This window comes from Gadus chalcogrammus, chromosome 14 (assembly GCF_026213295.1).
Source record: "Gadus chalcogrammus isolate NIFS_2021 chromosome 14, NIFS_Gcha_1.0, whole genome shotgun sequence".
Classification (NCBI taxonomy): Eukaryota; Metazoa; Chordata; class Actinopteri; order Gadiformes; family Gadidae; genus Gadus; species Gadus chalcogrammus.
The window spans coordinates 18,290,621-18,306,604 of NC_079425.1; the positions used below are offsets into that span (position 1 = coordinate 18,290,621).

The 15,984-nt window shown below is 44.7% G+C and overlaps 1 protein-coding gene across 1 annotated transcript in view; it reads right to left on the bottom strand.

Annotated features, from left to right (window-relative positions):
• The window catches only part of LOC130403881 (FERM domain-containing protein 5-like), a 66,974-nt gene that overhangs the window by 49,853 nt on the left and 1,137 nt on the right, over positions 1-15,984 (bottom strand). Inside the window, exon 2 of the mRNA XM_056608404.1 lies at positions 15,756-15,867. Within this exon, the coding sequence (XP_056464379.1) occupies positions 15,756-15,857 (102 nt within the window). The 5' untranslated portion in view covers positions 15,858-15,867. The remainder of the gene's footprint in view (positions 1-15,755; positions 15,868-15,984) is intronic.

A 15,984-nucleotide genomic window follows, 5' to 3' on the forward strand; every position in this document is an offset into this window, starting at 1 on the left:
TACCCTAAAATCAAATGAAGCAATACCTCGACCCATCTTGAATTCCTTACATTACCAACCACAAATAAGGGATGATGTGATAATGAAGACTCTATCTATTTTAAGGATACTCCCTTCCCTCCTCTAAATGTGTGTCTGAGAGAGAGAGAGAGAGAGAGAGAGAGAGAGAGAGAGAGAGAGAGAGAGAGAGAGAGAGAGGGAGAGAGTTAAGTGAGGTAGTAAAGAGAGTGTATGGTAATTCTGTTCATTAGCTCACTCCTGTAGGAACAAGTCGGGAGAAAAGTAAGGTCTCTCTCTTTCTCCTGCCTCCTCGGCTAAACCCCCACTTCTTAATCCCATAGGTCCCCCTCCCGCACCTGGCTCTGCCTGAAGCCCTCCCTTCACCCCATGTTCAGCCGCTCCCAGGCAAAGGATGCTAATCATGCTAGCCAGCCTCCCAGCATGTCTGTCGCTCAGGTGTATTATCCCCTTTAGTATGAGCTAACCCTCCACCGCTACTCAAATACATAATGCTAGCATTAGGTGTTCTAGCCTCATTTAAATAAGTCCCATAAAGATGATCCATCACTGTTGTTGACATAATTTCCTTAGTTACATACTCTGGAAAATATATATGCTATGGTTTATTTTGCATTCATTGTTTATACATATATTCTACTTTGTATGCCTGTTTGTGTGTGTGTGTGTGTGTGTGTGTGTGTGTGTGTGTGTGTGTGTGTGTGTGTGTGTGTGCGTGCGTGCGTGCGTGCGTGCGTGCGTGCGTGCGTGCGTGCGTGCGTGCGTGCGTGCGTGCGTGCGTGCGTGCGTGCGTGTGTGTGTGTGTGTGTGTCTGTGTGTGCGTGCGTGTGTGTGTGTTTGTGCCTTTGCGTGTGTCTGCCTGCATTCATATGTGCATACGTATGAGCCGGGGGTTTGGGTCAGGAAGTGAGGTCATGCTAACCTCCAATGAATCAGAAAGGTGCGAGACCTTGGCAGAGCGTCTCTCTCCCGTCCCCGGCCGTGCGGCCGCGTGACGGACGGCGGAGGGAGGGAGGTCCCCGCCCTCCACAGGGGTCTCCATCTCCGCTGCCCCGAAGCTGCTCATCTCAACGGGGACACTCGTTCATAACGAGATCCTAGCCAGACCCCACCCTACTGCCCCCTCGCACACACACTTGTGCCCGTGCATTTACACGCATGGACACGGACACACACACACAGTTAATGGAACACACACAAACTCACACACACACACACACAAACACACGCACACAGACACACACACACACACACACACACACACACACACACACACACACACACACACACACACACACACACACACACACACACACACACACACACAAGCCTGCTCCTGCAAACACACACACACACACACACACACACACACACACACACACACACACACACACACACACACACACACACACACACACACACACACACACACACACACACACACACACACACACACACACACACACAAACCCAGGCACTTGCATGCAAATGTCTTTTCCAGCATACTCTACAGGGAGCTAGCCCTCTGGAAGCTGGGCTAAAGACAACTGTTAGCCCCATTACAAGACTGGCAAATGTTTGAAGGACTAACCTTTCCCCAGGCGATGGCCAAACTGGGCTAAAGTGGGCTATAAGTGGACTTCACATGGACGCTGGAGAAGAAGAATTGTCATAGTCACAGCACCACAAAGTCCCTTTTTCCACCTTTTTCGTTGCAGACCTTTTCTAACCTTTTCTACAAATTGTGTTACAAAGGCTTACATGAGATACAGGTTAGGTACGGTCAAAGCTGCCAATGTTGTGTGTGGGTTGTAAGTTTATGTAAAAGTTTAAGATAGTTGGACAGTGCCCAAAATGCATGATATACTCGGTAAGCAAATTTACACACAGCCTAGTAAACATCAAAAGAGGACCCCCCACACACACACACAAACACACGCACAAACACACACTCCTTAGTCCATACAAAGGTTGTTACACTCTTTTACCCTACTCACACACTATGCAGTCAACAATCAATTGTTATTCAAGGAGAGTGGCAGAGAGAGAGGACGCAGTGGCAATGTCATTAGAATGGCTCTTTGGATCTCCATTGTATTGAATATAATGTATATTTCAGCACCAAATTGTTAACAACAACAGTTAACTAGAAAGATAAATCGAAATTTGAAGCTATAAATCAGTGCTTCCATTGTGAAATCCCCCACGTCCCAACCAACGCCTTGCCACTGAATACAATGAGGGTGTATGAGGTCTCAACACCACACATGACACAGTGTGTAAGTGAGGCTCTTATGAGGGGTGAGCGAGAGGGCACGACCGGACATGTGTGTGTGTGCGTGTTTGTGCGTGTGCGTGTGCATGTGTGTGTGTGTATGTGTGGGTGTGTGTGTGTGTCCAAACTAGTCTGCCGCAGTGTCTGGCCAAGCACAAGCCTGACGAGAACAGCTGAAGACTAATGATGTTATAAGCTTGTTGCCATAGAGATCCGTACAATCTTAACGTCACAGCCAAACAATAAACAAAACAACCAAAATCCCGAGGACAGGGGAATGTCAGAGTGGCAGGGGGCGACCGGAGGGTGTCTACCCCTTCCAAGACCTGGAAGACATGCCTTTAGACAGAACCGCACCCTAAAACCAGCCCTGCCAAACTCATTTCGACAACGCTTGGCTTGAGTGACTAGAGGACACTATGTATGGTCGCCTTTGGTTCGAACCCTAATGCCCCCACAGTCTACCTGCGAAGCCAGAAGCACACAGGGCACGAATCCCAGTTCGATTTGTAGCGCAACCCCAAAAAATGATTTGGAAACATATTTTTTAACATAGCAAAGCACACGGAGCACAAATGTATCAGGGGGTACTTTGTTGGCTTTGTATCGGACGCAATTGATTCTTTTTTTCGGAGGACAATTCTTAAGCATGATTGAGTTTCCACCGTTTGGGTTCGAGTTTGGGTACTTGAGTACTTGGTCATGAATTACCTAAATTATCTATCTAAAAATATTATCTAAAAATACAAAACAATCACTGTTATCTGCTTTCAAGATGACTTAATAGTAAACGATATCAGGTGTTGTATTATATATATATTATATATATTATATGAGACGCAGACATATCTGGATCAATTAGCCACAAGCGAATAACAAAGTGAATCAATGCAAATGTTGACACACACAGTAAGGGGTCAGTTCTACCCCTGCCCTTAAGCTTGAGGCCACTTTCAGCATGTGGAAGAAGGGACTGCAGGTTATGTATCAGGTGGTGCTAACCTTATAATTTCTGGCCACAGAGAGCAAGGGAGTAGGTGTCCGCATGCGTGTGATAAATCAAGCTGTTTTATTGCTCGAGCTCACTCAAAACGTCCATCATGATATGTTTGGGCGTGGTGTTCGCTGCGTGCAGCCAATTAGGACAAGAGGAAACTTTGTGCCGCATCCTCAAACTGAGCTCCCTCCTGACTCGTGTTTTAGATCTCATTGAGGCGGTTATATCTCTTCAGTCTTTTGATATCACTAATTTAACATCACAGCGACAACGCCCGGTCGAGGAGACGACTCAACAAGAACAACAGGACAGGAAGAGAGAGAGAGAGAGAAAGAGAGGGAATGGGAAAGAGAGAGCGAGAGAGACTGAGAAACAGAGATTAAAAAATAAACAGAGATGGAGAAGGATGAAGATAAGCAGAGGAGTGAGAGAAGGAGGGGCTGAGATGGAGAAAGAGAAAAAAAGCTCTCTGAGAGAGAGAAAAGCATACTGCATTACATATTTCATTGGAGAGTAGGGGGGATACAAATATAGAGAGAGAGATAGAGGGAGTAAAAGGGTGCAAAAGATAGAGAGAATGAGAAAGAGGGAGTGAAATATAGAGACAGAAAGGAGGAAAGAGACTGCGTTAGAACATTCAACTCTAAGATATAAGTGTTGAAGCAGCTTGTTTTTTCAACATGCAGTGCCCTTGTCTGGCCACTGAATGCCCAGAAGGAAATATGAAAGGCGTAATTAGATATTGGTGTATACTCAGCGTAAACGGTGGCGAGACATAACGAAACTGAATCTTTTCATTTCCCAGACAATATCTTCCAAGCAAATCTCTGGAATAACTGACCCAAAGTCTTTAAAGTTTTTTCCTAAATTCTTCTTTCATACATAATGCATAAATGGTCATTGAATTTTATTAATATTATATTACACACACAGACACAGTCTGGTCTGTGATTTGGCCGTTCATTACACTATTCTACAGCGCTTTCTGAAACCAAAGCCAAAATGCTGGAAAAATAAATGAAGTTTGAAAAGTACAGTACATATTGTCCAGTACACATCCTCTACAATTCACCCAGTAGATTCCTGCTGGGTAATGGTAATACAATAAAGGTTATGGTAACACAATATAGGTTATTGTCATACAATCTAGCTTTGGTAATACAATAAAGGTTATTGTAATACTATAACCTATTGGAACTTCAGATTCGATGTTACTGTGACATGACATTTCATCAAGAATTGCCTTTTAGGGCAGGGAAAACTGTGAAAGCTTATTTTGTAATACAAATGATATAATACCAATATAATATTGAAGTACACTGTGTGCTTTTGGTGGTGGCTTTTAGGTGGCAGTCTTCATGGTTTGAATGCTACATACATATTAAGTCAGTGCATAGAGGAGGGGATTTCAGAGCTAATGTTTTGAACATCACCTAGCAACCGTCTTGGAGGTAAACCCACACTGGAGACATGAGACACTGGAGAAATCATGCAAATTATCATTGAGTTAGATAGGTGTCAGACAGTCCCAAATATGTGTTGGGTCATATTGCAACCTGTTCTAAACGCCTGAATAGACAACTAACTTCCAGGCTCCTTTATTATAAAGTGACATGAAGAATATTATTCTTCATGGAAGATTGTATTAAATTCTAAGGACCTGGACTGGACAGCAGTGTCCTTGAAACTTGTATGCTTAAACCGATGCTTCCTGTGTCCTTGTGTGTGAGTTCCTGTTGCCCATTTATGTTGTCCCTCTGTAACCCTGATGCGTGTTCAAATTAGATTAAATAAATCAATCAACAATGACATTAACGTGTGTAGGATTGCAGGCTTTCCAATTCTATAGTTTGATGAACAATGCAGAACTTGAAGCCAAGACCTTCTGTAGAAAGTAAAGAGATCCAATGCAGTCTATAATGCACTCACTCTGGGGCATTATGGCGAGACTCCAGCCGGACCAATTAGATTCCCTGCAGACAGTTTCTGTATTATAAAATTATTATTTTATACTGCGACCGCTGGAGCAGCCTTGACTGATAGCAAACGTGTCTATAATAGATTAATGGGTTGAATTGGTAATAACGATAGAACTGTGTGTATGTGTGTGTGTGTGTGTGTGTGTGTGTGTGTGTGTGTGTGTGTGTGTGTGTGTGTGTGTGTGTGTGTGTGTGTGTGTGTGTGTGTGTGTGTGTGTGTGTGTGTGCGCGTGTGTGTGTGTGTGTATGTGTGTGTGTGTGTGTGTGTGTGTGTGTGTGTGTGCATGGGTGCATCCGTGCGTGCCTTTGTTCATGCTGGCTTTGTGTGTGTGTGTGTGTGTGTGTGTGTGTGTGTGTGTGTGTGTGTGTGTGTGTGTGTGTGTGTGTGTGTGTGTGTGTGTGTGTGTGTGTGTGTGTGTGTGTGTGTGTGTGTGTGTGTGTGTACTCGATGTCAGTCTCAATAAATTAATATTTGCATGAGTGCTTGTGAAAATAGAAAGTAAGATGAAGGAGCAGAAGATGTGAGCCAGAGGGAGGTGTAACAAGATAGGACCAGGATCGGGCTGGGAGTGGAGAGAGTTACCCCAAAGAGATGCCTTGTGGTGTGAACACAAGATAAACTACACCGTTAGTGGTGTAGACACTAGGAATGTCATCCTTTGGGGCAATAGCGCCAGTGAATATATCAATCTAAAAGTGTATCCAAGAATTCATTTGTCTCTCTGTCGCCACCACCAGCGGCACTGCGTCCTTTGTCCTCTGGAGTTTGTACTCACGAGTGTAGCTTGCAAGTTGCCACGCGTGTCCGAATTTGGTGTACTTGGTATTGAGAGAAGCCCAAGAAATATATAAATATGGAGATTTTGGACAAAGAATGTGAAAAAGCAATATTCAAAACATATAATCACAGAGACAGAAATCCTTCTGTCTTGCCACTAAACCGATAAAACTGAAACAGATCTCCGCCACCTCTCTCTCACAATCAACGCCCATTTGGAGCATCCCCTTCCAGGCATTCTGTCATGAGATTAGAAGAACTGATATGGGGTTAAGAATAACCAAGCAAACAGTTGTAAATATTGTTATGATGGACGACGAAGCAGCAAGATGGCGGCTTGGTATGTGATATGTTTAATCGTGTGAGACCCTCCTATAGCAGACGATAGCCGTCTCTGGAGGCGGAAACACTGTGATGTTTCACTGAGATATAACAGGCCTGGACAGAGCCTCTTCTGACGGTGAGTCATTCTCACGCCATTCTGCCTCCTAGGGAGGATGGGAGAGACAGAGTAGCTGAGGGGAGAGAGACATCAGGAGAGAGGGAGCTAGATAAGGAGAGAGAGAGAGAGAGAGAGAGAGAGAGAGAGAGAGAGAGAGAGAGAGAGAGAGAGAGAGAGAGAGAGAGAGAGAGAGAGAGAGAGAGAGAGAGAGAGAGAGAAAGAGAGAGAGAGAGAGAGAGAGAGAGAGAGAGAGGGAGAGAGAGAGGGAGAGAGAAGCAGGGGATAAGTCCTGCTGATTTGTCTGACCACCACTTGTGCTAGTCTTTAAAAATACTCACACACACACTCTGCCCCGCGACGACCAGAGATTACAAAGCAGCTCTGCTTACTCATAGCCGTGAGAAAGACGTGCTCTACACAACTAGAGAGAGAGCGGGAGAGAGAGTCCTGCATTATACGACCAGAGATTACAAAGCAGCTCTGCTTACTCATAGCTGGCAGAAACAACTAGAGAGAGAGAGAAGGAGAGAAAGACCTGCACTACACAACTAGATAAATCGAGAGGGAGGGAGAGAGACCAGCAATACACAACCAGATAGAGATAGAGAGGGAGGGAGGGAGAGACATGCTCTACACAACTAGAGAGAGAGGGAGAGAGACTTGCAATGCACGGATAGACAGAGAGAGAGGGAGGCAGAGAGACCTGCACTACACAACTTGGGTATGAGAGAGAGGGAGGGGGAGAGACCTGCACACTACACAAAGAGAAAGAGAGAGAAGGAGGAAAGAGAGTCTGAATCTCTCTCTGTCTCTCTCGCCAACCTCTGATAGGAGAGAGAGCTCAGAGAGACCCACACTACACAACTGGGCAAGAGGGGACGACCTGCACCTCACAACATGAGAGAGATCAATACCCATTTTGAGAGGGAGAGAGAGAGACAGAAAGGAAGACAAAGTAAGCATTACATAGTAACTAAGTACATCTAGAGAGAGAGGGAAATTAATAGAGAGAACAGGGAGTGGAAACATGCCAAATGGAGGGAACAGACAGACAGACAGACACGGAGAGAGAGAGAGAGAGAGAGAGAGAGAGAGAGAGAGAGAGAGAGAGAGAGAGAGAGAGAGAGAGAGAGAGAGAGAGAGAGAGAGCAAGGAGCTTGCAGTGTGGCTGCCACTAGGCTGGAGTGTGTCTCGGTTGTGTTTGATGACGGCCAGACGGAGGACTCTGCAACACGATTACTTAATATTCAACACACATGGTCCGGCTTTAGCTGTAGCCGGGCAGGATAAAAATAGACCCTGGCTACGAGACTGATGGACGGAGCGGATGAGGCGGCACACAGAGCCGGTCCAACGCGCCGGTCCAACGCGCCGCTGGACGGAACGGATGGGGTGGCACACAGAGCCGGTCAAACGCCCCACTCGACGTCCAGATACAAGACGAGGGGGTGAGAGGTGGGGGGGGGGGGGGGTGGCCACACCCAGCCGCAAGGGGCTGATTTCAATGGCTGTTCGCTTCGTAATCTTTATTCCACCTCCTTAAGGACACAGGAACTGGACAATCAAAGTAACTGCTAAATTAATAATTATTTAGGGTGGACCATGAATATTTTGTTCACAAATATTATAAATGTCTGACATTAAGTCTGATGCGTCCGAGGAAGGTCAATGACGGTAAGGAAGGGTTTACTCACCTTCAATCCATCCACCCAGTGCTGTCTGGCTGTCAAATGCACACACAACGAATACACACACACACTGCAGCAAAAACAGATCTGCAGACAGAGTGTGTGAGAGTGCATTGGGTTCAATCTAACGCCCGACATTTGTGTAGACCTAATCTATTGTATGAATCAACATGAATCCTTTAGCCCAAGCTAGAATGAGAAATGCATCTAAAAATGTATTCAAATTGATTAGAGAAATAACAATATAAAATAAAATTGTAACAACAGAACCTCCTTGCCTCTTAGTTAAATATTGATAACAAACCAAGTTTGCGGTATGTTCCATTTCAACTCCCAAAACAGAAGTCGAATCAACCAAGCGAATACCTGAAGGAATTTATAAAAACTTATTTTTCCCATTTTTCTTGGTAGAATATCCTATCAAAGGGATGTTCACAGTTCATTTAGTCTCCAGAACTATTTTGCCTAAAACGCACCCGATCTTTAGCTCATTTGCATGCTGTCGCAATGCTGCAACATAATTAAAATTAACAGAGACGGTGTTACACTTGTGCGATCATTGGAGTGCCACTTTTTACAACACATTGAGATACAAATCCTTTCTAATGCACCAATAAATCCACCACCACAAGCTTGGATGAACATGGGAGGAACATCTACACTAAACCCTCCGCTCCCCTTTGAGTTATCTGGCCGACTTATTAAGTGTCTGCAATCGTCCAATTAGGTCGGCCTCCACTCCTTCAAGATCACCATTAAAGATATAGAGGGAGCAGGGAGCCAGCGAACCGACGCCTCTGTTTCTCCAACAAGACCAAACTTTTGTTTCGTTGAGCGTGCTCTTTGTTTCTGTTTCTGTTTCTGTTTCTGTTTCTCTCTCTCTCTCTCTCTCTCTCTCTCTCTCTCTCTCTCTCTCTCTCTCTCTCTCTCTCTCTCTCCCTCTCTCCCTCTCGCTCTCTGTGAACTGAACACCTGCGGAGAAGAAGCCAACACGGGTGTCTGGCCCAGGTCGTGTACTTTAAAGCTGTTTCTCTAGTATTGTAACTGTACTATTTGGAATGCGTGGGCTAGAGATGCCTATGCACACTGCAGTGATGAGTAGAGATTAGAGAGGGTTTCATGAATGATGATGAATTAGAAAATGGTAGGGTCATACCACCTCAACCATTGAGCCACGACCCAGTGCAGCAACTGTGTCTAGTCACATTTGTTATGTAAAAGAGGGAACTGGTGGGGAAAGAGAGGGAAGAAGAGGGGAGACGATGAACTCCAGAGAAACTGCTTTATGTAATCACAGCATTTTCTTAGGTGCTGCATAAAGCCCCGATTGGAGAAGAAGAATTGCAGAAGAAACAGATTTAATCATGTCTGTGCAATGAAATTATACGAGTCAAAGAGGGAGTTTCAGATGCACACAGGGTGGCACATAAAAGCCTCCACAGCTGGATCATAACACGCTCTAATTAAATGGGCAAATCAATCTCGGCGTAGATGTTCATGGCACTCGCATTGTCAGTTGAGTCATCGCCTTCTCCAGAGGTGGTCCAGCATCAGGGACATCCTGGTGTTCCAGGCGGCTCCTACGATGTGTTTCATCATGGCCCTCGGCATTGAAATAGTAATGTGCTCGGAAGAAACTTGAATATTTCCTGTATATTGCGACCACCTTTGAGTGGGTTCTCCTTCTCCATCAACATTAGAGCCCCAAAGTTTTGAACGGATGCAATGCGGACAGGAATAAGCTGATGTTTGCTTTGAGCGCTAATGTAGGCTGGCTGGCAGGCAATAAAGGCGAAAGCAATTTAGGAAATGGGACTGAAGAAGAGAAAATAAATTGTGAAGGTGTTAATAACTTGTGCTTGTGAATGGCCGGTTGTGTGTAATCACGGCTATGAAAATAGGGTCTATAAGGGGACTCGGGTGGATCGATCGCTGTGTTATAGCATGTAGCGTGTCATTGGCGTGTCATCTGGCCGAGTCAGGAAGGAAGGGAGAGAGAGAGGGTGAGAGAGGGAGAGAGAGAGAGAGAGAGAGAGAGAGAGAGAGAGAGAGAGAGAGAGAGAGAGAGAGAGAGAGAGAGAGAGAGAGAGAGAGAGAGAGAGAGAGAGAGAGAGAGAGAGAGAGAGAGACAGAGAGAGAGACAGAGAGACAGAGAGACAGAGAGACAGAAACAGAGAAAGTGCAATAGGTTGAGTAAGTTATGAAATGAGAGAAGGGATGATGGATCAAAATGAGCAGTAGGAGGTAGATATAGATAGAGAAAGATTAACAGCGGAGGGATGGAGGAGAGCGAGAGAGAGCCAGGAGCCCAGTGGAAGAAGAACGGAAGGAGAGAAGCAGGGAAGAGCAGAAAGGAGGAAAAATAGATGAAGAAATTGCAATATGGTTGGAAAGAGAGAGAGCAATATTTAAAAGTTTGCTGTCAGTAAATCTTTTATAAGACTTTATAGACAAACAGTATATAAGAATTTTCTATTCTGTGCCTAACCGACAGAAGCTTAACTATTACAAATTACATTAATATTAACATTAAACAAAAGCATAATTTACATGTGTGGCAAAGGGTTGAGAGTTCTAGGAAAGCAGGTGGCGTGTTATCCCTATGGTTACGACCCACGCCAAATTTGTGATAGTACCGTCGTCGACATCATGAAAATATCCCACCTGCGTGTGCAGCAGAGTGGAACGTTCACATAGTCTTTTGGGGAGAATGGCAAAAACATAGGATTTTACCCCTTTTTCTCTAAATTAGGGACTTATTTCAGTAACAGTGATAAAATGGCTTATTATCGTCAACTATGTTGAGATCGTCAACTACGTTGAGATCGTCAACTATCTTGACAATAATAGAAGAAAATTTTAACAGATATATAATATGAGTCTATCTTTTAGACTCAGAGCTAATAATCAATAGTGAATAGAGTTATTTGAGTTCAGGGAACAACATCACTGACACCCCAGTTGATACAGTTTCAGTTCAAGACCATTTGGACCTCACCTGAAAACCCAATAAAGCCTTTGAGGGATTACGTTCTTCATGTTGTGGTTCAATTGTTTTTATTTTGAGGGCCAAACCAGGAAGTCATGATTCCCTTGCTGAACACACACGGCACCACAGTGGAGCTGATAAGCAGCCGTCACCCCACTCTCACTCCAGACTAAGCTAGGGGGCTCGAAATTAATCTCCTTAGGCTACACTACCGTTCCCGTTCTATGGTTTATAATGGGAATATATCTCCGGTGTGAGTCCTACATGCTTCTGAGGCACAATAGGAAGGTTTCAGTGGGAGACAGTGGAGATGGTTGAACTGTTATAATCTATTAAACATACAACCTTGCAGTTCATATTTGAATGTTTTCTAATCACGAAGCTCAAAAAAATCAAATAGTATACATTTGTCTGATGTTATCTCTACATATTTATTTTTGCTTTTAACTTGGCTTAACCTATCATATATTTATTTTTGAAACAGCTTTGACATTTTCAATAAAATAAACCATCACCATAGTTCAGATAAACACATGTGTTGGCATCTGTAAACGCTAGCGTAAAATTGCTCTAGCTATGTCAAACTGTACTTGGTACAGTTGTATTACGTTACAACATGAATTGATGTGAGGTTTTCAAAGCCCATGCTTGAGGGATAGGACAATAGGACACGAAATGAATCATAGACCTCAAAAACAAATATCTTAAAAGCTTGACTCTGGATATAGCAGCGAGAGCCGACTAGCTAACAATGATCTTTAAGACAGACCACTTGGAGGAAAGGAGCTAGCTCATAAGGCACTCACAATGCTAATCACAAACGGCGCCCTCCAGACCGGGCACCAGCCTTGGAGCCGCAGCCCCCCAAACCATTTCATTAGCAGAATGGAAAAATATATTACACAGCTTTCAGTGAGGGGGAAACGCTAGAGGGATGAATTTAATTATATCTTGCGTTATTTAATTATAATGGAATTAATTCAATATGATATATATATTGTGTATATATATATATGGACACACACAGTATGTAAGGCTACAAATGCATTTGTTTGTTATAAGTATAAGTCCATTAAAGCAAACCTAGCATTGATACGCTCTGTGGAGTAGAGTTATGTTCACCAACATAGCATTATGTGATCCATCAAGTGTTTGAATTGAAGGTCAACACCCAATGTTGTCCTTTTCTGGTCTACTCAGGGTGTGTGAGGAAAGATACAGGGTGGCATGGTTACACAACTCTTATACAACTATCAGATGAAACACAAGCCCCCTGCTGTGTCCCTTTGAACGGAGTGAACTGAGGAAGACTACCATGTGGTTGACTGTTATAGGAACCGACATATGAACTGTGTATGTGTGTGAAGAAGCCAGTTTAAGCAAATATGATTGTTTCACTAAGTTCACTCTCACACTCTGCTAGACTTTATCCCACTTGCTCTATTCTAAAGCTCCCCACATGCCATCATTGCACATTTCATTTCCACTGAAGAGACCCACTGCAGCTACAAATTCCAAGCAGTTTACACTTTGATCTGGCCATGCGAGACCAAGAATAGGTTGTGTGTATGTGTGTGTGTGTGTGTGTGTGTGTGTGTGTGTGTGTGTGTGTGTGTGTGTGTGTGTGTGTGTGTGTGTGTGTGTGTGTGTGTGTGTGTGTGTGTGTGTGTGTGTGTGTGTTTGTATGTGTGAGTGCCTGTGCGTTTGTGCGTGTGAGCGCCTGCGGGCGTGTGTGTATGTTTGTGTGTGAGTGTGGGTGCGCGAGGGTGTGTGTGTGTCTTTGTGCGGGTCTGTTTCCCTCTTGCTCAGTAAGTACAATTAAACCCTGGTAACGACCACCGTGTAACCATCCCATCCTGGTAATGACTGCAATTCATCCCCATTAACAACCACCATGCAAGCATTCAACACTGATAACAACCAACGTGTTACCATTCAACACTGATAACAACCAACATGTTACCATTAAACACTGATAACAAGCAACATGTAACCATTCAATACTTTTAAAAACCAACATGTCACCATTCCATCCTGGTTATGACCACCATGTAACCCTGGTAACGGCCAATGGGTTAAAACCGCAGAACAACCATCTTGTAACCAACACAATGTAACCCTGGTAACAACCACTATGTTGAACCCTGGAACCATTCCACCATGGTAACGCCCACCACGGAACCATTCATCCTGGTAACGAGCAGTATGGAACCATTCCACCATGGTAACACCCACCACGGAACCATTCCACCATGGAACCATTAAACCCTGGTAACGACCAGCAAAGAACCATTCCACCCTGGTAACGACCAGCAAAGAACCATTCCCACCGTGCTTATGACCAACAAGGGACCATCTCACCATGGGACCATTCCACCCTGTTTACGACCACCATTCCATCCTGGTGACATTTAATCGGCAGCGGAAATAAGCTAAATCAATAATCTTGATTTTCTTATTACACTCACACACACGGACAGTTTGCACATAAGAAGTGTGGGCATTTCTCTACGGTGAGAATATAAGGAAAACATGGGGAATAGAAAACCAACCCCCCCTCAGAAAAAACATTGGCTGGCGTTCAGGATGGGGAAAGAGAGATACGAGGCTGGTCTGACAAGCAGCAGCGGCTCCAGGTGTAAACTAATGGCGCTTAATGGGAAGAGTGACCCGTGTCATGGCCCACAGGTCCTCTATTCTGGGCCAAACCTCTGTGGCGCGCCAGGAACTAGAGCACCCCCTCCTCTAGCAGTGTCAGGAGGGCCCTCCTCCTTTTCATGGCAGAGTGAGGGAAGTCTATGACAAAGATATTTTTTTTATGTTTCAATCCTGTGTTGTCTTTAATCTTTGCCGCGTACACAGAACGTACCCCTGGGGATGTGAGGGTCCTGCGCCGCAGAACTTGGCTTCCTGTTCCACCGTTGACATCCACATCAAATCATAAAACCGTTGGTTCGACAGTCGTGAGAGAAAGGAAGACAAGAATAACTGAACCTTTGTTGCACAACAGTCAAAATCAAGTTTTTTCTGTGACTCTTTTTGTCCACTAATAAGTCCAGTTTGTCCCTTCAGGCTGAATGGAGAAATTATGATAACATATTTATACAGAGAGAGGTCTACAATAGCCTGGGCCACATAAATGGTCATTATCGGGAGCTATTTTTCCACAGCACCATCACCCTCCAAGACAAGAAATCATTAACATCAGTGGGACATTGGTGGAAATGGCTGGGATAGTATGGCAAACACTTGTTGGGATAGGGATTGTTTGGTCTCTGATGAGATGCAGAGAGACAGGGAGAGGCCTGAGAAGAAAGTCGACTTTTATTTAATCTGTCATCAGGGCTCTGTTTCCACTTGCTTTCAAGATTTTGAAAGGCTTCCGGTGCCTTTGGTGTCAAGATTCATGAGATGCAAAGTCAGAGATTGTCTTTGTAGGTACCATTCATAATATTCCATTGTTAAACCCCTTGTGACAATGTGAGGCTCCGACCTCAGAAGCATTTAAACATGTGTGGACATCCATGTGTTAGCCTGGGATCACATATGTCTCTTCTCACACAAATAAGTGGGATTATGGTGTGTTGGTGGGGGTCATGTAGTAGTTGTGTTATTGTTGCAGGTTAAGTGTATAATTGGTGGCCTCCCAATCCAGCCCTTCACTAATAGACGCATGCACGCACGCACAAACACACGCACGCACGCACGCACGCACGCACGCACGCGCACACACACGCGAGCGCACACACGCACACACACACACACCCACACACACACACACACACACACACACACACACACACACACACACACACACACACACACACACACACACACACACACACACACCCAGACACCAGACACCAGGCAGACATTCAATTCTAGTTCTAATGAACAGCCATTGCATTGTCTCTCTTGATTATGTAAATACCATTGAAGCACTGTTTAAATACATATTTTTTTAAGGAACGAAAGAAAGATAAAAAGAAGAGAGCAGGAAAGAAGAAGAATGAAAAGGGCTGTGGACATATGGCAACATTCCGTTACACCAGAAAACAAGAAACAGACCCTCCCGAATTCAAATTCATGACAGAAACGACATGGGATGAAATGACTTCTTCAACATTTAATTTACAAAAGCATAGTCTTACACAGAAGCAAAACATAACGCATTCGTATGGAGACAGGTGACGCAGACTGGTCACCTACGCGGAATACAAAGCATGATCGCCCATCAACCTCCTCACGTTTGCTACGCAATGCAGGTGGCGGGAGCGGGAGAGACCGCGACATGCGACCACGTGATCTCCACACAGGTAATGTGTGACGACAGCAAGCTCCGGTCTAGTTGGTCCAAAATGACGGAGGCTGAATCACAAACAACAGCCCCGGCAGCATCACACGCAGTGAGCAGCTTAGTTGACTCTAAAAGCTCACATCTTCATTCATGAAGTCGAAGTCCACCCCATAGATCAATTAAAACCCACGTACACATGGTATTCAAAAGAGAAGTCGTGCATGAATGCCGTTTCCCTTCACATCGACGCACCTGTCTGCTTCCCCTAGTTGAAGACATGTCTGGCACTGACCTGTATGGTGCAGGTGTACTCGGAGTCGTCCAGCAGCCTCACCGTGCAGTCATATTCCCTGTCTAGACTCCGGATGCTGCCACTCATTAGACGGCTCAGCATCTCCTCGGTTCTGGTCGTGCACGGAGCCAAGCAGACAGAAGGGCACACACCATCAATAAGTTGTACTCGTTCACGTTAGCAGCGCCCTTGTTTTTTTTTTATCCAACACATGCCGAGAAATGACAGA